At 41.8% G+C, this 27,224-nt stretch overlaps 1 protein-coding gene across 1 annotated transcript in view; it reads right to left on the bottom strand.

Annotated features, from left to right (window-relative positions):
* naalad2 (N-acetylated alpha-linked acidic dipeptidase 2) overlaps positions 1-27,224 on the bottom strand; it is an 81,734-nt gene that overhangs the window by 15,364 nt on the left and 39,146 nt on the right. Inside the window, 8 exon segments of the mRNA XM_052026314.1 lie at positions 6,753-6,844; positions 9,569-9,636; positions 14,816-14,879; positions 16,136-16,218; positions 17,755-17,874; positions 18,214-18,299; positions 19,318-19,413; positions 25,227-25,314. Of these exon segments, the coding sequence (XP_051882274.1) occupies positions 6,753-6,844; positions 9,569-9,636; positions 14,816-14,879; positions 16,136-16,218; positions 17,755-17,874; positions 18,214-18,299; positions 19,318-19,413; positions 25,227-25,314 (697 nt within the window).

Raw genomic sequence — 27,224 nt, 5'->3', positions numbered from 1 at the left:
AGGTAGCCTCCACTGCTTCCCTGGACAGAGAATTCCACAGATTCACTACTCTCCAGGAAAAGCAGTTTCTCTTCATCTCCATCCTAAATCGATTCCCCCAAATCTTGAGGCAATGTTCCCTAGTTCTAGTCTCAGCTACCAGTGCAAACAACCTTCCTGCCTCTATCTTATCTATTCCTTTCATGATTGTTTGTTTCTATAAAATCCCCTCTCATTCTTCTGAATTCCAGCAAATATAATCCCAGGTGACTCAATCTCTCCTCATAGGCTAACCCCCTCATCTCTGGAATCAAACTGATGAACCTCCTCTGCACTGCCTCCAAAGCCAGTATATCCTTCCTCAAGGAGACCAGAACAGTACGCAGTACTCCAGGTGCGGCCTCACCAGTACCCTGTACAGTTGCAGCATAACCTCCCTGCTCTTAAATTCAGTCCCTTCCTTCCTGAGATCTTCAGGAAGTATGAATCGGGGTCCCTGCTTTTGCCTGGGTTCAAGCCCAGCACCTTCTGTGCTAAAACAATTGATCTATGCAGCCACAAAGCACATCCACTTCAATAGGTTCAGTCTAGCTTTAATCTGTGCTAGGTAACTTAAACATTTGTCAGCCATTCGCAAAGTTGATTCCCATGGCAACAGGCAGCTCCATTAGCACTGATTTATTGCTGAAATCAGAATAAACTGGCAGGACAAAGTTTGCGCATAGTCTCTACCTTGCTGGTTGGGTGTAGGTTAATTGGGGACTGCATATCCATGGCACACTTTCCAATTTCTCTCCCCGAAGCTATTTTTTTAAAAAAGATAATATTCACAACTAAGGCTGTAATTCTGAACTCAATCACGTTAAATTGCATGCAGGAGGTTTATGCACTAATTCAGGAATGGATGCATAGAAGCAGCAAATTGATGTAGTCAACTGTTTCCAGTGTAACTTTTTTTTGTTGCTTAGCCCTAAAATTTGCTCTGGCAGAATGTCACTTCATCATTATGATTAATTTCTCCCAATGGACCATCTGCGCTCCAGCATTTTTTAATTTGCTGATTAAGACAATTTTGAGATAAATTAATCAGTGATAAAACCTGGGATTTACATTAAAATCCCAATCCACTTTTTCAGATTGACCTGATTTTTTTAAAAAAGCAAATTGACATCATGAGTTTATTTTTGAGGCAGCAACAAGCTGTAACTTTGGCTTATGTAAATCTGATGTACATGGGAGAGAAAACTATTCAATCGCATAACTTTTTCAACTAAATTGTGGTGTAAAAATTGACTACTCACAGCAAACAGGACCTAATGGTGCACATTCCCATGAACCACAGAGTGCCCAGGGTTAATGGCACTCCACGTGCAAGGTTGAATTGATTTCTCTCTGTGAAACTGATTCACTTTTATGCAATTAGCACTCACTGTGGTCTGATACACAGGAAAACAGGCCTGAACAGCAGGAACAACCTGCACTTACAATATTTAAAGGGATTATGAATTATTTGCAGGGGAATCACTTGGAGCAGACCTCACTGGTGAAAAGCACACAGAATTCATAGAACATTACAGCACTGTACAGGCCCTTCGGCCCACAATGTTGTGCTGACATTTTATCCTGCTCTAAGATCTATCTAACCCTTCCCTCTCACATAGCCCCCCCCATTTCTCTATCATTCATGTGTCTATCTAAGAGTCTCTTAAATGTCCCTAATGTATCTACCCCCACAAACCTCTGCTGGCAGTGTGTTCCACGCACCCACCACTCTCTGTGTAAAAAAACTTACCCCTGACATCCCCCTTATATCTTCCTCCAATCACCTTCAAATTTGAGCAAAACTTGAGCAGAAATTTGGGAGGTGATTGTAACTTGTGGATGAAAAGAATGAAGGGCTTCAGTCATTCTCCTGCTGGGTTCCTAACAGGAGGAGGAGGGACTAAAGGCAAGACTGTTCTCAGTGAGGAGCACAGAGGAGGAGAATGGTTTTCCTGAAGCTCAGATCCCAGTTCCACCTCTCAGGTAGCAATGCAGCAGCAAGCCGAGATTGTTTAATGCAGAACTTGCAGAGACCTGTCACCCTCAACAGGAAGAGTCCCAGCCATGCACCCATTTCTGCCTCTAAAGATGAAGATCAAACTTCCTGACCTTAGCCTCCAAAGCAATCTAGGCAGCAGCGACCAAACTACAGCACAACCCCTGTTCAAGCACACCAGTGCGTTTGGACGTCGCTGTTCTCTGTCCAGCCAGTACCATGAGCGTCTGGACTGTAGGCTTCCCAAAGATTCAAAAAGTGAGAGACTTAGTGCTAAGGGATCCACAAGTGAACCCCTGGTGTGATCCATCTCCTCATTTTAAAGTCATTCCATAATCTGTATGGATCAGGCCAGGATCACAAGAGGAGCTCTCTACATCTGTAAAAACACTGATAAATTCTCTCTACCTCCATGTGCAGAGTTCCAGAAACTGGTGATTATTTACAACGTGGGAGGCAATTCAGCCCATTGGGTCTATGCCAGCTCACAGAGAATTCCTGTTCCCTACTCACATTCTCTGCTGTCGTCCCGAAATCAATTTCCCTTTCCGTCCGCTGTAAATAACACAGTGCCACGAGGTCGATTCGAACAAATACCTTTATTAGCAGAGCACCACTAGGACAATTCTCTTCAGCACTCACTAAGAGTCGCTTCTCGAGTTCTCCCAGTACAAAGGGGTAGGCAGAGATTTATACAGGTATTGTCACGCACACTTTAATGAGTCAGGTGCCAGAGTTCTTGGTTGAGCAGGAAATGGACAAAGGGCTACTGCAGATGGACAAAGAGCAGCCTCACACCACAGGTTCAGCTAATCATTTTGCAATCGGGTGAGACAAAGGCAGGTATCACCTTCATTGTTTGAGACAGCCTTCCCATTTCCCGTTAAGATTGACCATCATCTCCATAGTCAAGCATAATGGGAATCTAATTAAGTTCCAGACACAGCAATTACCACACAGCACCCAGCCCAGGTAAGCAGTGGTGTGGCTGTTCTGGCCTGAAGGACACTTTTTAAAATCAGTATTTCAAGCAACCATAATTCTCATCCGTCTTAAGATATCAATACAGTTATAGTTTATTAATCCTACACCTCCTCACTGCAACCTCTTCTCCCCACATTCTCATCAACTCCCCCCAGATTCCACCACTCAGCTGCACACTAGCACCAATTTACAGTGGCCAATTAACCTACTGACCCATGCCATTGGGATGAAACCCTGGAGAAAACCCATGTGGTCACAGGGAGAATGTGCAAACTCCTCCTCGACAGCACTGGAAATCAGGATTGGAGCTGGGTCACTGGAGCTGTGAGGTTGCCGCTCTACTAGCTGTGCCACCCCTCATTCGCTCTACCCCATTCAGCAGGGAGGAGCCTGCTACATTGCTCTCCATATGAAGCACACCAAGTTTATTCTGCAGTCCAACACTGACACAATGCCTGCCTTGTCTGTCATTTTCCAAATAGTTTGCAGCAAGTCATGAAAGCTTCCGGCCATTCCTAGGGAGAAGGCTCTTGAAACAACTTGACAGAGGCAGCTGCCCCTTGGGTCTTTTAATATCATGTAAACACCTAGTCACACAACATCCTCATGTGGAAATCTACCCTCCCTTTCCTGTGTGCTTTGCTCATTCACTATGACGGAGCTGCTCTCTCACAACATCATGAGGATTTCCTCCTGAGCCTTGCTCTGGGTCAGGAGAGCTACTTGTCACCACCCTCAAGGGCAAAAAAGGGTGAGCACTAAATGCCACATCTACCATCTAACTGTGATAATAAAGGAAGAGAAACCGGCTTTGACTTTGCAACAGTCCATGCAATTCCTCTCATCTCAGTCTCCCTGCTGCACAAATTGCAAAAGCCACAACTAAGTAATCCAACAAGACAAATGTTTCTATACATGCAGTCAAGAGCAACTCTGCACAATTACAGACTAATGCCCTTCTACAAATGCTAATTTTCCTCATGTCTTCTCCTATCCCTCTACTTACATTCAGTGCTCCTACTGTGCTACAGCTGAGCAGGAGGATTGTTGCTCCTTCGGGGTGGGTTTGGTTGCTGTTGACTGTGAAGGACAATCATGAACAGTTCTAGACCCAAATCCCCAAGCTTTGGACTGTCATGTCTCCAGCACCATCTCCTCCAAACAGCTGAGCTTGCAAGCAGTATCCACACCCAGTCAGACTATGGCTTTGAACAGCAGCAGCCTGGGCTAAGGATACCGTCTGGGTGGCAGTGGTGGGGTCACCACTGAGGTCCTCAATGTGTGCTCCATGGAACTACTTTTACACCCAAGCGACAGTGCATCAACTGGCCTAGCAACCTGCCACAGAGTGCTAGAGCCCTTTCACACCCTCAAAGCCTCTGCTGTCAGTGGAATCCACAGCATGATGACAAATTTCATTGCTTCCAGTGTAGCCTGTGTTAGGTGGCTTCTCCTTGTGTGAACTTTGCCAACAAGTCACCAAGAAGATGCCTACCACGTTGACACTGAAAGGTTTGGCTCCAGGTTCCATGTAAAGCTACGGACAAAGTTGGAGCTGGAGGGTTTCTCCAGACTCCTGGACACCTTTCAGGCAATGGCCCAAGCATCTCCGTGTACATGCTCAGCAGCCTTTGTACAAAAGCTGGCCATCAGACTTCTCTTCGGAGGTTTCTGGGCCCAAACTGATGTATGACCTTACTCTACGTGGAGCTGGAGTCGAGTGTAAAATGCAGTGACTTCCTTTTCACCACAGGGCAGGCTTCACTGCTGAGGCCCGACCAAGTGGGTACCACAATCAAAGCAGCCACAAGGATATGGCAATTGACAAAGCAGCAACCACACAAAATGGATATAGCTGAGCAAAAGGCAGGTGGTGGGATACAAAGAAAATGACTGGATATGAACATATCTTCAAATCACCACAGGGCACTAACAGCTAAGTCTATGGTCACCAGCACCATCTCCTCCAAATGACTGAACTTGTGGGCAATGTATACATCTTTCCAGAATGTAGTTCTGAAGAGCTTTGCCTTCCCAGAGAGAATGATCACATCAGTGAGTATGTTGCAAATGTGGAAATGAAGTGCCCACAGTGGTCCAATAGCTGGTAGTTTGTGTGTGGTGCACATTCACCTTTGAGCCGGGAAAGCCATGAGGCAATTGAATAGAACAAAGATACAAAAATTGGTGGGGTTGTGGATAGTGTAGAAGATCACCAAAGGATACAGTGGGATATAGATCAGTTGCAGATATGGGTGGAGAAATGGCAGATGTTGGGCAAGTGTTGCAGTTTGGGAGATCAAATGTAAAGGGAAAGTACACAGTTGATGCCAGGATCCTTAACAGCACTGGTGTACAGAGGGATCTTGGGGTCGAAGTGCATAGATCCCTGAAGTGGGTGCATAGGTTGATGGGTGGGAAAGACGCTTGCCTTTATTAGTCGAGGCATTGAGGTCAAGAATCAGCAAGTTACGTTGCAGCCTTATAAAATGTTGGTTACGCCGCATCTGGAGTATTGCATTCAATTCTGGTCGCCCCATAATAGAAAGGAATGTAATGGCTTTGGAGAGGGTACAGAAGAGGTTTACCAGGATGCTGCCTGGATTAGAAGGCAAGTGCTATAAAGAGGTTGGACAAACTCGAGCTGTTTTCTCTGGAGCAGCAGATGCTGAGAGTAGACCTGATGGATGCATTTAAGAGGCTCTTAGGTGAGCACATGAATATGCAGAGAAGAGGGATATACACCATGTGCAGGCAGAAGAGATTAGTTTAATTAGGCATCATTAGCTCAATTAGTTCAGCTCAACATTGTGGCCTGAAGGGCTTGTTCCTGTACAGTACTATGTTCTCCGAACAGAAAGCTTTAAAATCATGAAGGGTAAATAATGAGAAACTGTTTCCATTTAACAGAAAACTCCAAATCCAGAAGAAATAAATTTGAGAGAGAAACAAAGGACTGCAGATGCTGGAAGCTAGACGATAAAACAACAAGATGCTGGAGGAACTCAGCAGGTCAGGCAGCATCCGTGGAGAAAAGCAGACAGTCAATGTTTCGGGTCAGTACCCTTCTTCAGGACTCTCAGTCCAGAAATAGATTTAATGTATCTAGACAGAGACACATAGGAAACTTGGAAATACCTGGAATGATTTGAACTTACTTGCTGAAAATATAAAGATTCAGTAGTAAGATGCAATAAGGAAATTAGTTAAATAATTAACAGGAAAGGAGATCAATGGAACTAAATTGATTACCTCAGATCTGGCACTTAAACAATGGGTCAAATGGTCTCTTTTTGTAGAGTATCAGAAATTCATCCTAAGTAACACTAACTGGACAATGTTAGTGGCTGCATATTGTACTCTGCTTCTGAAGCTGGTTCCTATAGAGGGAACTGAATTCACAAATGCAATTCAACACTCAGTAACCACTCAATGGCCTTTATGGTGCTGCTTATTAAGCATGAATTTTTATTCCACATGTTCAATCTAAATCTTTCCCCACACCTTAGCTTTCTATTTATCCTTGTTAGTTATCAGCTCTCTGCAAAACGTCTGTCAGACTGTGAACTATGAATAATTATTCAAATAGATTTATCAAATTTGTCTGCAGTTAATGCATGATACTGTAGGCCAAATCTGAACTCAGATGTATGCATTCCAGACCAAATATTCCTAGCGACAACAAATTTTCCCTCATGATTCATAAAATAAATTAAGAAATAAGTGGAGGAAAAACACATTTCTGGCTGACCTGGGAGTTTCCTTGTACTCCGTCCAAGGATCTTTCTCATACCAACTTTGGTAGAGCGATTTTCCCTCAAACCCATCATCAGGGCTCAGCATCTGTAGGAAGGCAAAAGTGAATCACTTATTTCAGAAGTTTCACATTCTGTCGTTAGTCTTTGTCAGAAACAACAGCCAATCCACATGTATAGGTGCTTGTTAAATTCAAACCCTGGGGACATTTGTCTGATACCACCAGATTAGCAGGTCCTTTCCTGAATGTTTGGGAACAGAAACTCTTCTTGGTTCAAAGGCACTGGTTAAATTTCATGGTGAGGATTCAGACACTAAAGTGCTTCCAAGATGGGATCTGGAGCTGAAACTGTTTAGAGCAGGAGGTCATCTTGATAAAGGAGCTGAAATTTGCACTAGAAATGAATGCCAAGGGGATTGCTAAGAACTAATTGCAACAAGTTTGTGGTATCAAACATTAATGAGGCCACATCATTTCATTTTCATAGCAGTGACAAGCTACCTGGGAGGATTGCAAATGACTTGAAGTGCTGCTTAAATGTTGAACACATTTAGCATATTGCTCAATGCTGAAGGTTTGCAAACTTTAACAACATACCCGGGGCCAGACTAGGCACGGGTCAGGGACCAGAAACCAGAGACACAGGGATTATAAGATAAAATGAGATATCTTTATTAGTCACCTGTACATTGAAACACACAGTGAAATGCATCTTTTTTGCGTAGAGTGTTCTGGGGCAGCCCGCAGGTGTCGCCATGCTTCTGGCGCCAACATAGCATGCCCACAACTTCCTAACCCGTATGTCTTTGGAATGTGGGAGGAAACTGGAGCACCAAGAGGAAACCCACGCAGACATGGGGAGAACGCACAAACTCCTTACAGACAGTGGCCGGAATTGAACCCGGGTTGCTGGCGCTGTCATAGCGTTGCACTAACCACTACACTACCATGCCTGCCTGATTATGTCAACAGGGTCAAATCTTCTAAGCACATCCAGATCGAGGGACAGGTGCACATCTCTCTTTAGACCTAGGGGTAATGTACTAGTGGGCACAGGTCCATCAGTATGACCCAGGTACAGAGCTAGTAGGTATGTCTGTTAGTATGTAACACTGAGGTATAATACAGGTCTGTCATTATATAATAAATTAGTTTTTTTACATATTTTCTGACAGGCCTCCGGCATCACCTTTGGAATTTCACCTTGAATATCGCAGTACATACTCTGTGGATTGCAGTGCTTTTAAAAATAAGCCGATTTCACGACCATTGGCAGATCCTGTATTATACTTTCCTTTTCTTCTTTCATTTATTTAATATAATTCATACAATGTCCAAGGTTCGGCAGATGGTTTGGCCCCATTCGGCCTCTGCTGCTTCCTGCATCTTCTGTTACGTAGTGGACTTCTTGTGGCCTCACCCCTAAAGCCCACCCACAAGGTGTTGGGGCATGGGTGGGCTATAATTTTCTGTTTGCCAAGGACCCCCATAAATATTCAAGGAGGAAATGGGAAGAGGAACTGAGGTCAGGATTCAGCTATTGCAAGAGACAAGAAGGGGGCTGGGGTGGGGAGCAGCTGGGGAACAGCAGGGCAGGATGAAAGGTCATAACAGATGCTGCCTCACCTCCTAACAGATCCTGGCATTTTATTTCAGAAGTGGGAGAGATGGACTCCTGCAACCACGAACCTTTGCCTGACCCACCTATGGCCAACCCATATCTGGACCACTTCCAGCCAGCCCACACCTTATCAGTAGTGAAAGTGGGTGCATGGAGTCCACATAAACTGCTCCACAAAAGTTATATCCAATTGCTGCTTTGGAGTTAATCCAGCAGATACATGCATCGACATATCCAGGCAAATTCAAATAATGGTCATCAGTAACTGGAAACAAAACTATGTGCTAAATGCAGACATTTAAACTTGTATGTCTTATTAGCAGAGCATGATATACCCTCTTTCAAATTCAAGTGCCAAATTTCATTTAAACATGTTCACATGAGCCAAGTACTGAAGGTGTACTTGTCTTTTGAACCCCAACAAGAGTTAATGTCATGTTTAAAACTGCAAATGAAAATCCAAATGCTGTTAACAATTAAGGTTTTATTTAACCAGAGTCACCCATATATTTATATCTCATTGTGCCTTCTCTTCCAGGCAGATTTGTCATCTTCAATTTCCTCCCTACGTGTGATATCTCGTACCTATTCATATTGCTATTAAACTATATTCCCAATTCTAAAGTCATATTTTCTATTTACATAGATCAGGAACAAGCATGAATCCAACAATTCTTGAGGTACAGTACTCCATCAATAGCTTTGTATAAGAAAAGTTCATTTATCGCTTGTCCCGACTATTAACCAACGTCTATCCACTTCGCTATTTTTTTAAACAAAGTATATGCCTGAAAAGTCTGCATTTTCAAAAAAACTACACGAAAATTCATCCATGATCCCATACAGTACTATTCAACAAGATGTTAACCTCTATATTTTTAAATCCAGTTCCATATTTAACCAGCTACATTGCTGATGTGCTCAAGATATAAACCTTAGAAACCTCTTTCCATTTTGTACTAATGAAAAACATTAATTGGAAATGGAATGGCTACATCCAAAGTAGTTGCATTATATTTGAACTCTCCACCTCATTCTTCCATTCTAATAAATACTTCATAATGTCTCATTATCCTGAACCTTTCAATAAGAAAAAAGATCTGCAACAAACTCCTGACACATTCATCTTCCCTTTTCAGTAAATATTTAAAACTATACAGCAGAATTTTTGGAGTGACTAGTTCCTTACCTCTTTGGTCATGGTATAAACCAACTGGTTGAGTAATGGGCTACAGTCAACTCTCAGTGTGTAGTTACCTAAGTGGCATATGCAAAGAAAGATGAGGGAAACAGATGATTAAATTACAACCTTGACACATAGCAACAAATAATTAGACAAAACAGTTACATTTTCAGATCAATTCAACAATCCCCAGCATGAATCTGAATTAGGTTGCAGTATTAAATGACAGAACAGTTGTGATTAAATGGAAGTTAAAACACTAAAATGTTTTGTGTTACAGGATGGGCACTGCAAAGTCTTTCCCTTCTGCACTTTGGCAAAAGAGAAAAAAAAAGTCCATCGCGTGTCTGGATTCTGGGGTTGGGTCAGTGTGATCACACTGGAAGACTGAGTAATGGTCGGTGGGGAGGGTTGTACTTCAGAGGCTGGATCAACTTCAAAGCATCAGGGACGGAGGCAGAAGGCAGATGAAGAGGGTTGTGATCGATTGCTCACAGCGAGGTTTGTTCATGCGATTGTTGACAGGTGTGAGAACCAGAATCAGACTTGCAGTTGGGTTGGAGGAACAAGGTCAGGCTAATGAGCAAGGGTGGGGGGCAGGTTCTTGAACTTGGATTGCAGGAGAGGTTTCAACCATGGAGGTTTTAGAGATAGCAATCAGAAAGGTTTAATATTTTTCCTTAAGATCTAACCAAGGTTCCCATTAATGGACTCTACAGCCTTGGACCTGCACAGGCTGGTACCTATACTAATGGTCAGGCAGACTTTGTATGTGCTCTGAAAGTCAGCTTTTGGATGAAGCCAAAGTGACAGAAATGATAGCCAGCTATTCAGTGCCTGCCACTGGGGAAGTGCTTCCTGGAGACACTGTAAGATACAAGAGGAACTGGGTGGGAAATAGCAAACAATGTAGCCATTACTGTAGATCCGATTCCTTTAATGATAGTTGTGTTTATTGAAATCGTACCACGTACCCCACAGAATTCCTATTACTTCCCCTTTCAGAAACTCAGTTGAGAGTTAATCCATGACCTTTGTTTCCACTGAAAACAGTTTAAAAAAAATACTAAATTTCACTACAATTTTTGACCATTATAATTCTGGTACAATTACCCATGTCCTTTGGTGTCTCCCCTGTCTACAATTGCACTTCTTATTAAATTGCTAGTTAGAGGGATAGGGAGTGCAAAATTCCACCAAAGTGACATCAAGAAGATCAGGTCAAGTGACTACAAATCGGGATGCTGGGCTCTGGTCCAGATGCTTCATCATCTCCCCTTTAATTAGCTTTGTGAAAAGAGCTCAATAATTAATCTCCCAACTACATTTCTGAAAAGATTAACTACAGATACAGACTTAATTATTTGTCTCTGGCTCAGCCAGAGAGAACTATGATTGGATTGGAACTATTGGTTGCTGAGAATAAAGACACATTTTGTACCTCATAATGATTTGCTTGTAAATAGAGAGCATTACATTCTCTGTAATCTATGACATTGCCCATAAATTTAGTTTAATGGCCCTGTACTTGAATGTCTTTGTTAAAGGACCCAATATTCCAGATGATGATACTGTCTGTGAACCCAAGAAATATTTGGTTTTTGAGATCATATCCTGACCAGATTTTTGGTTAGATAGAAGAATGTTGCTCTGCATCTGTTTCTGTGCAGAAATGTGGTTCTTGTAGTTTTCTTCCAGCTTGTAGAGAACAGTTATCCTAACCAAATCTGTCTGATGATATAGAAGTTCCTTTGGTATGGAAAGCATCACTCTTATTCATTCTGGTTCTCTGGAGAGTTTCAATGTGTGAAGGTGTCTGGATGAACAGAGTAGTTTTGCTGCACAATCTCATGACTAGCTGACTTTTGGTTGTGTAAAAAGCTGACCTTACTCCAGTTTCCACTTTGCTGACTACCTTTGCCAATTGTTCACTTCAGTGCAGTGCAGACAATTCGTTAATTGGCTGCAAGTGACTACCTTGTAAGTAGAGTTTAGATTAAAGGCAGGCGATACGCATCACAAATTTCTCAGCACCAAGGATAATACACTGTTGTGTTCAGAGAGTCATACAGCACAGAAACAGTTTCCTTTGGCCCGACTAGCCCATGCCGACCAGAATGCCGCATCCAAGCTAGTCCCATTTGCCAGCAATTGGCCCATAACCTTCTAAACCTTTCCAATCCATGTACCTGTCCAACTGTCTTTTAAAAGTTGTTACTGTACCTGCCTCAACCACTTTCTCTGGCACTTGATTCCCCAACTTTGGGAAAAGACTGAGTGCATTCACCCTGTCTGTAGCCCTCATGATTTTATATCCCTCTATGAGATCACCACTCAGTCTCCTATACTCTAAAGAATAAAGTCCTAGCCTGTTCAACCTCTCGCTACAACTCAGTCCCGCAAGTCCTGGCAGCATCCTTATAAATCTTTTCTGCACTCTTTCCAGTTTAATAACATCTTTCCTATAGCAGGGCAACCAAAATTGAACACAATACTCCAAGTGTGGCCTCACCAGCATCCTGTACAACTGCACCACAACCTCCCAACTTTTATACTCAATGCCCTGACTGATGAAGGCCAGCGTGCCAATAGTCTTCTTAACCACCCTGTCTACCTGTGACTTCACTTTCAGTGAACCATGTACTTGTACTCCAATGTCCCTCTGTTCTACAACACTCCCCAGGGCCCTGCCATTCACTGTGAAAGTCCTACCTTGATTTGACTTTCCAAAATGCAACTCCTCGCACTTATTTGAATTAAACTCCACTTGCTAAATTGGAAGAACACCTCATACTCTGCTTGGGGAGCTGACAACACAAATGGTATGAACATTGAATTTTCCAGTTTCAAGTAACCCCCACCCCTGGTGCTCTCCTCCCACTCACGCCCATCCACCTAGATTTCTTCTCCTTTTGTTCATCTCTTCCATCCCCTCCTCCACCTCATTCCATCTGCCCACCGCCCCCCCCCCCCCAATCTGGTTCCACCTATCACTTACCAGCTTCTATCCCATCCCATCACACTGCTATATATTGGCAATCTTTCCTATTCCCTCTCAGTCCTAATACAGGGTCTCATTCCACCTCTTGCCTTCATAGATGCTGCTTGACCCACTGAGTTCTTCCAGCATTCTATTCGTTGGGAGAAAAAGATCTCTAATTAAAGTAAATTGTCCACTTTGAGCTCCTACGTGACTGCTTTGAGTCACTAGACTGGTCCATGTCCAAAGACTCAGCTGCCAGCCTGGATGAGTATGTCACCATCGCCACGAACTTTATCAGCAAGTGTGTTGAGGACTGTGTACCAAAGAGGACAATATAGGTGTTTCCAAACTAGAAACTGTGGATGGACCGGGAGATCCACTCCCTACTAAAGTCGAGGACTGCAGAGCTCAAATCAAGTAACCTTGAACTATACAAGAAATTGAGATACGACTTCCATAAAGCTTTCAGGGAGACAATACCAGTCCAAAATAGAGTCCCAGACCAGCTATCAGTTGTGGCAGGGCTTACATGCTATAATGGGCTACGAATCAAAGTCTGGCAGCATCGTCAACAATAGTGCATCCCTTCCCAATGAGCTTAACGCATTCTATGGATGTTTTGAACGGAAGGGGATTGGAATGTCACCAACCACCCCGACAGCCTCCAATGCACCTGAACCCATGGTCACCACTGAGGGTATAAGATCAGTCTTCTGGAGATTGAACCCACGGAAAGCATCTGGCCCAGAGACTCTCCCTGGCAGTATCCTCAGATCCTGTGCAGATCAGGTGGCAGGGATATTTGCAGACATTTTTAACCTCTCCCTGCTTCAATCTGAGGTTCCTACCTGCTTTAAGAAGACCACTATCAGCCTGGTACCTAAGAAAAACAAGGTAAGGTGCCTTAATGACTATCGACCAGTAGCTCTGACATCCACCATCATGAAGTGCTTTGAGACGCTGGTCATGGCACACATCAACTCCAACCTCCCAGAAAACCTTGACCCACTGCAATTCGCCTACTGCCGAAACAGGTCTATAGTGGATGCCATCTCCCTGCCCTACACTCATCTCTGGAGCATCTGGACAGTAAAGACACCTACATTAGACTATTGTTTATTGACAACAGCTCCACCTTCAATACTATAATTCCAAGTAAACTCATCACCAAACTCCAAGACCTGGGACTCAACATCTGCCTCTGCAACTGAATCCTTGACTTTCTGACCAACAGACCATAGTCATTGAGGATAGGCAGCAACACCTCCGGCACAATTATTCTCAACACTGATGCCCCACAAGGTTGTGTCCTCAGCCCTCTACTCCCTATACACTCACAACTGCGTGCCAGATTCTGCTCTAACTCCATCTACAAGTTTACAGATGATACCACCATAGTGAGCCGTATCCCAAATAATGAGTTGGAGTACAGGAAGGAAATAGAGAGCTTAGTGACACAGTGTCACGACAACAACCTTTCCCTCAGTGTCAGCAAAACAAAAGAGCTGGTCATTGACTTCTGGAAGGGGGGCAGTGCACATGCTCCTGTCTACATCAATGGTGCTGAGGTCAGAGGGTTGAGAGCTTCATCATCAATAGCCTGTCCTGGTCCAACCACGTAGATGCCATAGGCAAGAAAGCTCACCAGCGCCTCTACTTCCTCAGGAGGCTAAAGAAATTTGGCATGTCCCCCTCGACACTCACCAACTTTTATCAATGCACCATAGAAAGCATCCCATCTGGATGCATCACAGCTTGGTATGCCAACTGCTCTGCCAGGGACAGCAAGAAACTGTAGAGAGTTGTGGACACAGCTCAGCACATCATGAAAACCAGCTTCCCCTCCATGGACTCTGTCTATACTTCTTGTTGCCTCAGTAAAGCAACCCTCATAATCAAAGGCCCCTCCCACCCAGACATTCTCTCTTCTCCTCCCTCCCATCAAGCAGAAGATACAAAAGCCTGAAAGCACATACCACCAGGCTCAAGGACAGCTTCTATCCCGCTGTTATAACACTATTGAATGGTTTCCTAGATGGACTCTTGACCTCACAACCTACCTCATTATGACCTTGCACCTTATGGTCTACCTGCACTGCACTCTCTGCAGCTGTGACACTTTACTCTACATTCAGTATTGTTTAACCTTGTACTGTCTCAATGCACTGTGGAATGAATTAATCTGTATGAACAGTATGCAAGACAAGTTTTTCACTATACCCCAGTACAAGTGAGAATAATAAACCAATTCCAAATTCCAATTTAGTTACCTTCAATAGCTGAATCTGCATTGATATATGCCACTCCCCGTTCCTGAAGCAGTTTGGCATTGTCCTTGATGTAAAAATATCAAAACATTATTTCTTCCAGCACTTTAACAGAGGTGCATTACCTCAAGTTCAATGTTTACATCATTGTCAACCACAGTTTAAAAGTACCAGATTAGTTGTAAAGCACTTTAAGGTACCAGGAGATTGCAAACAAAAAATACATGCTACTTCTTAATTTTAATAAATTCAGAACAAGAGAAATGGTTGGTATGGATTCTGATCTAAAGGAAACATTACAGTTTATAGCGAAGCACTTTACTTCCCTGAGTGCACCCCATTTGAGCCCTAAGAATTTTCCTTTTTAGAACCAATGTTTCAGGCAGAACATGTTAATACATCTTTTCTCTGAACTAGAACGTGTTTGCCACAGGACAAGAGAAAATTCAAGAATCCAGACTTCATTATGTATCAGAGTTCATTACAACTTTTTCCTGTGGGGATGTTGCTTAAATTTAAGCCAAATTTCAGAGGTTAAGAGAGATTCATTACTCAAATCAGCTCCAGGAATATAGCCAATTATATTGCTACCACATCAAACAAACTTTTTTTTAATCTCCTTATCTTTGAACCTTGACATTCTACATTACCACTTGCCAAGTTCTGTTAAAACGTTAATCTTCTTGAAATGTCTTTTTGTACATTTGCACAAAATAATGTCAGCTGTTCACAGCACTGTGCTTCAAGAAACCAAATTTCACAAATGGAGCACAAAACACAGCAATTACTATGGGTTTTGTAAAAAAAAGGATTAACTTACAGGTACTTGTGCATCAGCACAGCAATGCAGATATTTCAAAAAGCAAAATAACTTTACATGTTGGAAATTTGACAAAAACAGAAAACACTGGAACTATTTAACCAATCAGGCAGCATCTATGGAGAAAGAAACAGTAAATGTTTCAGGTTGGGACTCATAAGGAAATCAGGGATTTATTGTCTCACTCAAATCTTACAAAAGATGGACTGTTATTGGCATACATTCAGATTTGTGTCTTTTTATATATTGACAAAAAGTACAAAATGGAAGAGCACAATTTTTTATGTCTGGATGAAATCAATTGCAAATCAGATAAAGATGCAAGTGTTTTTCTACGTCTTACTCAATATTCCGCAAATAACTTCACATTTGTCACTAATCCTGCAGTGCTGGAATGAAGTACCATGAAAGTAAATCAATATCAAAGGAAGATGTCACTACAGTACAAATTGTGGTTGAAATGTAACCAGTGTGCACTTGTGCCTGAATTTTAAACAACTTACCTCTGCCCACTCTGTGGATCCCAATAAACCATGTTCTTCAGCATCCCAGCTGGCAAACATTATGGTTCTTCTGGGCCTCCAACCTATATGTTTGATGATAATTGCAACACAGTTAGTGTTTAAAGGGATATGATTTCACTCACAACTCTTCTATAGCCACCACTGTGATTGAGCCATGACAGGATGGGGTACTGATCTGTTCCAGTCCACCACCTTGACTTCACTTTCCAATTGAGGGTAAAAAGAGGGCACTGCTAAATACAGAAGAAAGCTACTTTCCTTTTTATGTTAGAAGAATATTTATGCAATGTTGACTTAATTCCTTTTAAAAGCATAATACAGTCATTACTATACAATATAAAATAGGAACCACTCATTGTAAAATGCATTGGTGCAAAAAAATCTTCCAGAAACCAGCTGACACAGACAACATACAATGTACAGTGACATTGGTAGATTCTAACTATTTTTGCAACCAGTTGAGTTTTCTGCAATTTATAGTTCTGTGCAATAACAAAAGGAGCATTTCCTGAACTAGTGTGTAACAGACTTCCTTCATTTTGTCATAGAACATGATCTAGTGCTGCCTTAATCTGACTCTTCCTGAAAATCAAAGAAAAATTAGTTTAATTTTTGATACCTCTGCAGCTCATTTTGTAAAATTGTGAATTAGAGAACTGGATATGGTCAATGTATCTGAGGCATGTTGGTTCAGATATTCCAATCACTGGACCAATCCTAAATTGGGAAAATCTTTATAAACAAGGCCTAGACCTCGAAATGACCCTACCCTCTTCACTCCTAACATAGTTGTCAGACTTCTTAAAGTTAACATGGACCTCATGGAAACAAATGACTGGAATGTTTGTTAAGTAGACTGTGGTGATCTCAGTACCTATCTCTGTGTTAGATTAGACGGACTCTTTTTTTGATTGGCATGAACCCAATGCTGAAATGGACTCCTTCTGTGACATCAATTTCAATGATTCTATTGTCCAATGTGCACTTCGGCTAAGCAAGCTCTACATCATAAATAATTTACCCCACAATTCACTGCAGGATTATGCTAAAAAAAAAAGTGTGGTTCATTTTCAATTAAAATTGAGCATCATCTTTCTCAATGGACAGGAAGGGACATGTAGCCCATAAAAGGTACAGGGTTCAGTAATGTTGCTTAAGCAGATGTTGGGATCTTATAATTGCTCGCCTCTGCAATGGGGCCAGGAGAAAGCAACCAGATCAGACTCTCCTGATTGTTAAACTGCAATCTTTATTGCAATGCAATTTGACCACTGCTGTCCTTTACGTTGAATAACACACAAAGGGCTGGAGGAACTCAGCGGGTCAGGCAGCATCTGTGGAGAGTAATGGACGGTTGATGTTTCAGGACTAGACCCTTCATCTGGACTGAAAGAAAGAGGGGAGATAGCCAGTATAAAAACTTGCTGATCATCATTGCTTAGGCTCCCATATAGACAGCCACTTAGATGATGTACCAGAGAACCAGGAGAGCCTATTTCAAGAAAGATCTGTGCCTTCAGGAAAGAAGAATGAGAAACAAAGCCAGTAGCAGCAAACTGATCAACACCATAACCTGTACCACATTCAGAGATCTTTACCCTCTCTCACAAGCTTTGCAAAACTCCTCACAGCTTCGTGCACAACAGCAGCTCCAGTGGTCGGATCTATACCTCCGAAGACCCATGCATCACGATGTCCTCCCAGTATCACATACCGATCTGCCAGAGCAAATTAAGGCACAGCTTATTTGTCTATATCAAGAACCTTTTTATCTTCAAATAACTATTGTCACACTCAGCAAGGCATGATTTTTGTGTAGTTATATAATCAGAAAATAAAACTTTTGTGTCAATGCCCAAATCAGAGATCTCTTCATCCTGGCCAGTCTCAGAACTCCAACACTATGCACTTAGTTATAGGTAATTTACAAATTATTGCCTATGAGTGAATTCAGCATCTTGCAATATAAAAGATGTCCAGCACTACAAAAATCATGAAAATTTAAAAATAAGGAATCCAATAAATTCAAATAATGCTAAATTCATTAACAATCTCACCTGGCTCCACGGCACCCCGAATTTTGCCAATGACATTGTAAATTCGTTTCATTTCATTTCTCGTGTGGACATGCATTTGGACTTTACTAAAATTTAAAATAAATCTCTTAGCATTCAAATAAAAAAAATACATGCTCAGATTAATTGCCCTCATTAATGGATATTATACCCTTCATCACAGATACAGGTTCTGCCAAGGGGCAAGTATTGGTTAGCAAGGATAGAATGATGGATGAGTGAGACTTGGTCCTAGGAAAGATTTGAGTAGTAGAATTTCAGATAAACTCAGATAATTTTATGGAGAGTAGAAGATGGAAAGCTGGGATTGCTGCGCCTGGCGTTAGATGAGGGCTTAATGACTGCCAAGTCGAGGGAGATGGGCTATCTTACAATGTTTGAACTGGGTGGTTTTTGTGAACCTGGTGAGGTGGCATTGCAAACTCGGCTTCGGGGTCTAAAGACAACAATACATAAAGAATCTGACTCCCTCTGAGATGGTGGATGGCGAGTGGAAAGGAATTGCTGCAGATGTTAGAGTTTTGTCAGGGACTGTTGATAGCTTCAGTTTGTGCAATGTTTAACAGGAGGTAAACATAGCTCATGCACGATTGGACATCAGTTGCAGTTGCCTAGCAATTCCAGTGTACCCATTAGGTAAAGCTAGAATTGGGCAGAATGAATGGAAGAATAACTGGTTTAGATGGTGGTCACCCCATCAAAATTCAGTTACCACCAAGGTCCTTGGCCACAAACAGCCACAGCGCATATTGTCCTGGTGAAATTGTGCTCCAGGTCCTGCTCTCCAGGGACTGTGCACAGGCAAGAGAGGGAACCATGGCCTGGGATTTAGTGCTGGGGCTGCAGATGAGATCAGTTTTACATTCTTTAATACAATTGCCCACAGAATGTATTTTCATTTATATTTGTTTTAAGATTATTAATATTATGAAATACAACACCGAGATTTGAGTTCCTCAATCCGGAGGTGACACATATAGTTACAATATACTAAGGTAGGAGACGGCAAGATAGGATATTGTCAATCACATGACACATCTGGCGCGCTGCAGTCCATCCCTTTAACTACCATACACATCGACCTACTGCGAGGAGTAACTGTCCTTGAAGCCAGGTCCAATGTTGTAAGAAAACATTCAGTTGTCCTTTCCATTCACTGGGGGCTGAATTCCTCCCATGTGTCTGTTGAAAAGAGTGAGCAATGAAATTAAAGAAAATAGCAAGTTAAAAAACAACTGTTTTATGATTTAAAACAAATCCATTGCCATGACTCACAAAGCCCATTCAGTACTGGAAGTTATTCAGTCCAATGAGCAGTGTTTTCAGTCCCTCTCTCCCTCCATTCCCCAACATCCCTGCAATATTTTCTCTTTCAGATATTTAGCCACTTCCCTTGAAGTCCCCAATGGAATCTGATTCCATACCCAATGAGGCAATAGGTTCTAAATCCTAACTACCCATTCCATAGTAGTGTTTTTGTTCATACAAAGCCTCTGCTGCTTCTGCCAATTAGATTAAGCCTGTATCCGGGGTATCATTCAGCTGGAGAAAACGGTATCTCTTTATTTCCTCCATGTAAACCTCCCATGAATTTAAACACTTCTACTAAATTCCCTCTCAGCATTCTCTACTCCGAGGAGGAACAACCCTAGCTTCTCCAAACTCTGCAGAGGAATGAATCCTACACTTCAGGATTAATTCCAGTAAATCTCATCTGAACCCTCTCTAAAACTTGCACATCCTTCCTATGGTATGGTGCAGTCTCCTAAGAGCCCATAGGAGCAGAGTTTATTGAAGATAGAGGCAGTCAATGTCAACTGGAAAGAGTGCCCTTAAGAATTCCTCAGCCAAAACTCAGTCCTTGCCATTACTGTCCTTGATTCCATCCGTCAGCACATATCTGGTCCAGTCTTGCTGCCATCTCAGGCCAACAAGACTGAAAGATCCTTTTAAAAGTATCAAGGCTTCTGAGCTAAAGTTCACAGACTTGCTGTGGACTGACACAAACTCTCAGCCTCCTCTCCTCTTCTGGGTAGAGGACACACCGGAGGTCATCAGAGATGCTATAATCATGACAACCTTCATGAACATGAAAGGCAGCAAATGCAACTGATGTAACTTTAGACAGGTCTCCCTGCTGTGTACTGCAGGGAAAGTCACAGCAAGGATTCTCAACTGCTTCCTCTGAGTGGCCAAAGAGCTGCTCCTGGAATCACAGCGAGGATTCAGTTCATTAAGAGGCAAAATAGACAGGAGCCTCAAATACATCAAAAATGTTGGAAATGGTATCAACCATCATATGTGGCTCTTTTCGATCTCACAAATGCCCTCGACTGTCAACCGAGGGCAATTGTGGAAAGTCCTCAAATAGGGCTGTCCTCAGAAATTTATTTCCTCTGTCTTCTACATAATGACATGCAAGCCATGATCTGAACCCAGAGGACCACAGTTGGCCCAATCTCAGAGCAAACTGGAATCAAGCAAAACTGTGTCATCACTGTAACACTTCTCTCATTCTTTCTTGTGGTAATATTGCATCTCACATCCATCTTTGAAGTGTTTCCTCTGTTGTCCCAGTAATCTCTTGCCATGGTGAAACCTGGCGTTGAGGTACCATAGCAGTCATGCTGTTGCTTTTCAGCTCCAGTGACTGCAGAAAGGTGGTCACTGCAGAATCAAGGTCATTGAATTGCTGCAGGCAGTCAAAATGCTTGCTTTTATTCATACCCAGAGGCCAAGCTCCAAGTCAATACCGGCCAGTTCACTTTAGCATTAGGAGGAAGTGACCAGTACAATAAAGATTTGAAAAACAAAGCACATCTAGCAACCTGCCCCCACTGCACAATACCGCCCACTCCCCCAGCTGACCGCACATCTCTCACAAAAATATTGAAAGTCCATAATAAGAGCCTGGGAAACATGGACCATTTTCCATCTATTAAAGCCACTTCTTGCAAGGGAGGTGCTGATGATGAAATTCACCATCACCTTCGGTGAAACAGCACAGTCTTTGGCCAACTGAGTTAGTGATTGAAGATTAAGACCTCAAACCTGGCACAAAGTAACCACTGCCCTCCTACAAACCTCTGAGACATGCATTCTCAAAATCAGACACCTCAAAGCACTAGCAATTCCATATATTTCATTGCAACAAAATAGTTCACCTGCACTAGGACCAATTTACCCATCAACAAGCACACGTCTGGGACACAGAAGAAAACTGGAGTGCCCAGGGGAAACCCACACCATAGGGAGAACATGCAAACACCCCACAGACAGCATTGGAGGTCAGAATCAAAACCAGGTCACTGGAACTGAGAAGCAGCAACATGACTGCTATGTTACCTCAATGCCAGGTTTCACCATGGCAAGAGATTACTGGGAGGACAGAGGAAACACTTCAAATATGTCCTCAAAGCCTCCCTAAAAAATATTACGTTCCTTGGCCTTGGGGGGATTCTGTAACTGGCTTCTGGATTTTCTGACCAGCAGATCTCAGTCAGTTAGAATTGTTCATAACATTTCATCCACCCTGACCCTCAACACTGGTGCTCCCCAGGTTTGCATGAACAGTCCCCTGCCCTACTGCCTGTATACCCATGACTGTGTGGCCAAATACAGTGCCAACTTGATCTTCAAGTTGGCTGATGACACCACTGTAATGGGTAGATCAACAACAATGATGAGACGGAGTACAGGAAAAGAGATTGCGAACCTTGTGTCATGGTGTCAGAACAACAACCTAGCCCTTAACATCAACAAGACAAAAGAGCTGGTTGTTGACCTAAGGAAGCAAGGGGGTTGGGGCAGGGGAGGGGGGGAGGGTGGTGAATATAACCCTGTCCTCATCAGCAGACCTGCTGTAGAGATGACCAACAGGTTAAAGTTCCTTGGCATCCATATCACCAGCAACCTTTCTTGGTCCCTACATACTGATGCAGTGATCAGGAAAGCACATCAGCACACATATATTCTTAGCGTCTGAGAAGGTTCAACTTGCCCATGAGGATTCTTCTGATTTTCTACAGATGCACTATAAAAAATACGCTGCAGAGTTGCATTTCAGCCTCGTTTGGCAACTGCTCTGAACCGTCGGAACCTGCAGAGAGTGGTACACACTGCTCAGTCCATCAAGGGCTCATCACATCCTTCCATCCAGTCCATATTTATAGTGCGTTACGTCAGGAAGGCTAACAGTATCGTCAAGGATGCCTGCCACCCTGGCCATTCCCTTTTCTCTCTTCTAAATTCTAGGAGAAGATACAGGAGCTTGAAAGACTGGACAACCAGACTCAAGAACAGTTTCTTCCCCACTGCTACCAGACTTCTGAACCAATCATCTCTTTCACATCCCCTTCCTGGTAGTACTGCCACATTCTTGAACCATTAATTCTACCTCTTGGTTATGGTCACTTTAATACTTCTTTTTGCACTACTGTACTTTGCACCATTCCATTGATTTGCGCCCATCACTGTATTTATTGTTGTATCTATTATTACCTTGTATACTGTTCACTCTGTGAGCTTCATGCGAACAAGGAATTTCATTGCACTCAGGTGTATTTGACAATAAACTAATTTGAATCTGAATCAATATGTGGAGATTTCTAGCTGATCAAGGGTGATCAAAATAGAGAAGAAACTTCTTGGGTGGCAGTGAGAACCTTCATCGGGAGTCTGTGGAAGTCCAGCAAAAACAGTGGAAGAAGCACACCATCTGCCACCCCACCTGTGGCAAGTCTTCCGCTGCCTAAGAGACAACGACATGGAAAATGACTCCACGCTTTCTAGCACTTACTCCTTATCCATGGTTTCTTGTTCAATATTCCAATACCCTCTGCTTACTGTGGCTTTGACAAAGTCCTTATCCTAGAAAAACAGGATCTCCATTTAGGACATTCGCTCTTCACCAGAAGGCCTCCATTTTGATCCTGATTGGCTGGTACCTCCTTTCTTTTCCTGTTAATACGTCTTTGGAAGAACTTTTAGAATCTCTTTTATGTTAGCCACCGACCTAGTCTCATTTTATCCCTTTTGCCTGATGTTTCTTTTAGTTTCTCCTCTGCACTTTAACATCTACCAGAGTCTTCTTGAAATTGCCACGCTGACGTGGGACACACCCTCTCTAATTCTGCTACTTCCCACACTGTATTTTGGGGTCAAGGAACTCCTGTCTTTGATTCCCTTCCATTTCCTCTTAGAGGGAACAATGTATTTGATCTATAACTAAATCTTCTCATCTTGAAAGACCAGAAATTAGTCCTTTATATTCTCCCTGGCATTTTTTGACAATGCTAGTGTGGGATTATAGATAAAAGATAATAACAAGGCAAATTAGATCTGTCCAATTACCATCCAAGGTCATGGAGTGTGTCATTGACCGTGCTGTCAAGTGATACTTACCAATGCTCAAATTTAGTTTCACAGGGCCATTCAGCTTCAGACAACGTTGTAGCCTGAGTGTAAACATGAACAAAAGAGCTGAATTTCAAAAGCAAGGTGGAAGTGATTGATCTGAGCATCAAGGTAGCATGTGAGCAGGTGCAGAACAAGGAGCCCTGGTTCATTTCAGCCTCAGGAGATTTCTGCAGGAGTTTCTTTGGGACACTGCCCTAGGCCCAACAATCTTCTGCTGTTCCCATCGATAAGTTTCCATCAAAAGGTCAGAATGGGGATTGTTTATTAATGATTGCACAGTCTTTAATTCCATTTGCAAATCATGCTTGGGTTGAGCAAAACCAAAATAATATTAAAGAATCAGCTGATAAGTAGCAAATAGGATTTGAATTACACAAGTTTCTGGCATCCACATTCTAACCATCCACTTTTGACATTCAATGGCATTATCGTAACCAAAGTCCAAACTATCAATATCCTGGGCAGTCACCACTGAGAAGAAACAACTTGATCAGTCACTGTGGTTTCAAAAGCACCTCAAAAGTTGAATGTTCTGCAGTGACCCTCTTCTCAAAGTTTGTCCACCTTACATCTTACAGGCTCAATGTGTGTAGCTCTAATAACACTCTAGCAGCTTGAAACCATCCAGGATAAGGCAGCATACCTGACTGGTACCCCATCCACCACAATGAACATTCACACTCTCCGCCAACATGCATCATTTAAAAAGGTACTGCAATTACCAAACTTGCCAACTGCACCACATAACTGAATAAGGGCAGCACCACCAGGAGAATACCTTCACCAAGCAGGTTATTACCATCCATGGAGACAGCTCACCAGGTATTTTTCAAGATTAACAGGGGTTGGTTGCTAAATGCTGGCTTTGCTAGTGTTACATCTCATAAAAGAATTTTTAAAAATCTACAGATGATCAAGGCCACTTCTCCCAGCTTATTTCAATCATTTTTTGTCAATGTCTATCAGAGGATATGATTACATACCCAAGCTGATTTCTGAATGCGATAAAATATGAAAAGAACTCTCATTTATCTGATAGCTTCCATGGATGTTAAGACATCCCGAAGAATTCTATATTTGAAATGTGGTCACGATGCAATGTAGAGAACTACAACACTCAATTTGCATATAGCAAGTATGACCTAGGTAGGCTGCTTAAAAACCTTTTAAATTTGCACGAATTCTTCTGGTGTCAGTAAAACAAAAATCTATACATATCTAATACCCAAGTATAGAAAAATTATGAAAAAAATCAAAGCAAGACAGTATTTCTGTAGTTTTGGAACGTTCTTTGAGATAATAATTTAGTTTTGATGGATGCAATAGTATTAAGTGCATGAGAAATTGCTTAGTAGAATGCAAAACCATATTGTTCAAGTATTTTTTTTTCAAATTGCATGCACTGGTTGCTTTTGATATAGATAAAGCAATTTATATAAGACAAAAGGTCTGCTGGTGTCATGATTATGTCATCAATCAACTAACCTGGAAAATAATCTGTGAATGAGGGTTCAAATCCTACTCGTGTAGTGTAGGAAATTTGAAACAGACCTCGTAAACATTTTCAGACAACTTACTGCAGCAACTCTTCCGCGTCTTGATAGCTGATAGGATGAACAGGGATTTTTGGAAGGCCAATAGCTTCATCCAATCTGAATGCATATTCTGAAAAAAAAAGTCTATTATAAGAAAAACTTTTCCTTTCAAAAGCATACAAATCTATAGAGTTCATTTTTTACGATTTATTATTGACTGTGGAAATAGCTTTGTGATTACTTAAATGTCCACCTCTACTTAAAATCCTCAATAATAACACATTTCAAATCAATCATACAACTAGCATCTGAACCAAATTCCAACAGTATACAAGGATGTTGACAAGTTCATAATTATTCAAAAGAATTTTTTAAAATAAGGGCTTTGAGTGGATCCAAAGCAAAGACCTAAATGACAGGAAAAATTAAATATGTTAACATGATTTTCTATCATCTTTAGCTCTACATTCTTGTATTCATTTGCATTCAAGAGTAAGCCAATAATAAGTTTAGACAATTGATTGATTTTTGGATATCAGGAGAATCAAGTGATATGGTGTTCGTGCAGGAAAGTGACACTGAAGTAAAAGATCAGCCATGATCTTACTGAATGGCAGAGCAGCCATGAAGGGCTGAATGGTCTACTCTACTTCTGTGTATTTGCATGCTTATGTCAAGGTTTCATTAATGCTTGCACATCTTCTGAATCACATCTTGGAATATTTTGTTACAGACTGTTCACAATACAAATTCAACATCCTCTTACAGAGAGTTTTATTAGGCTATTGCAACTCAATTGCTATGTTTTCTCCTTCTGCCTGTATGTGCTTACATTTTATGACCTTAAATCTGTGTCTCCTGGTCACTGATCCACCTGCCAGTGAAGAGAGTTTCTCCCCACCTACTCAAAGCTCCCTCATAATTCTGAACTTATTTAGTAAAGCCTTCTTTACTCCAAGGAGAATACCAGCTTCTCCAGTGCATCCAATAAACTGAAGTCTCTCATCCCTGGTATTATTCTCATCCATCACCACTACACTTTCCTCTGGGCCTTGACAGCCTTTTCAAATTGTGTTACCCAGAAATACACAATCTAACCGAGGCCTAACCAGTAGTTTACAAGTGTCTGCATTCATGCACCCCAAGGTTTTTCTTTTCCTGCATCCTCTTTAAAATTCTGCCTTACAATTGAAATTACTGCTTCTCATTTTTCTTGCCCGTCAGATGCCCATTTTATCAATCTTTATCTTCCCAGAAGCCAGATAATATTCTCCTCAGGCTTTACCATGCTTTCAAGTATCCTATTATCTGCATATTTCAATATTATCACCCCAATACTCAAGTCCAGGTAATTATCTAGAAAAAGTAATCCTGGTACTAATCCTTGGAGGACATCTTTAAGACCTTCCTTGCATCTGATATCATACCTCTCTGCTTTTTGTCCCTTTGCTAGTTTTGTAGCCATTCTCCTATTATACCTTTAAATCAATTCTGCTAAGGAATCTTTTATGTGACACTGTCATATATCTTCTGAAAACCCAGATACATCAACTACACCACCTTCACTAGCCCCTTAAATCAAGATGCCAGACATGGCTCGTCTTTAATCTGACTTATTTCCTACTTACTTTCTTGCATTCTTCAGCAATTTTATTTAATTTCTATTTCTTGCTTTGATCACTCTCCTTTCTTATCGTAGATTTGTTTTCTTTTCCCTCATTTGTTTCATAGCATCTACACACTGGAAAAACAATACGTATGTATTACAAGCTGCACAGTTCAATTGGCCTTGGAAATTCTACACATGGTGACACTTGCTTGTATTAGTCTTGCCAGTAAATGTTTAGGTAGGAAGCACTGTAACATTTATATCTCTAATGTTAATATTGTCATTTCAAAGAGGAAGTGTGATTTTTACCAACAGATACATGTAAATCTGATTTGTCACCTATAAAATCTGTCTTTATATCCATGCAAGATTCTAATCTTTATTGTATTTCAATCATCACTTCACTTTACTGAGGACAGTAGCTCTTGTTT

The sequence above is a fragment of the Pristis pectinata genome, chromosome 11 (genome assembly GCF_009764475.1).
Source record: "Pristis pectinata isolate sPriPec2 chromosome 11, sPriPec2.1.pri, whole genome shotgun sequence".
Taxonomy (NCBI): domain Eukaryota; kingdom Metazoa; phylum Chordata; class Chondrichthyes; order Rhinopristiformes; family Pristidae; genus Pristis; species Pristis pectinata.
The sequence above is the reverse complement of the archived record's forward strand: the minus strand, read 5'-3'. Positions and strand labels throughout refer to the sequence as shown.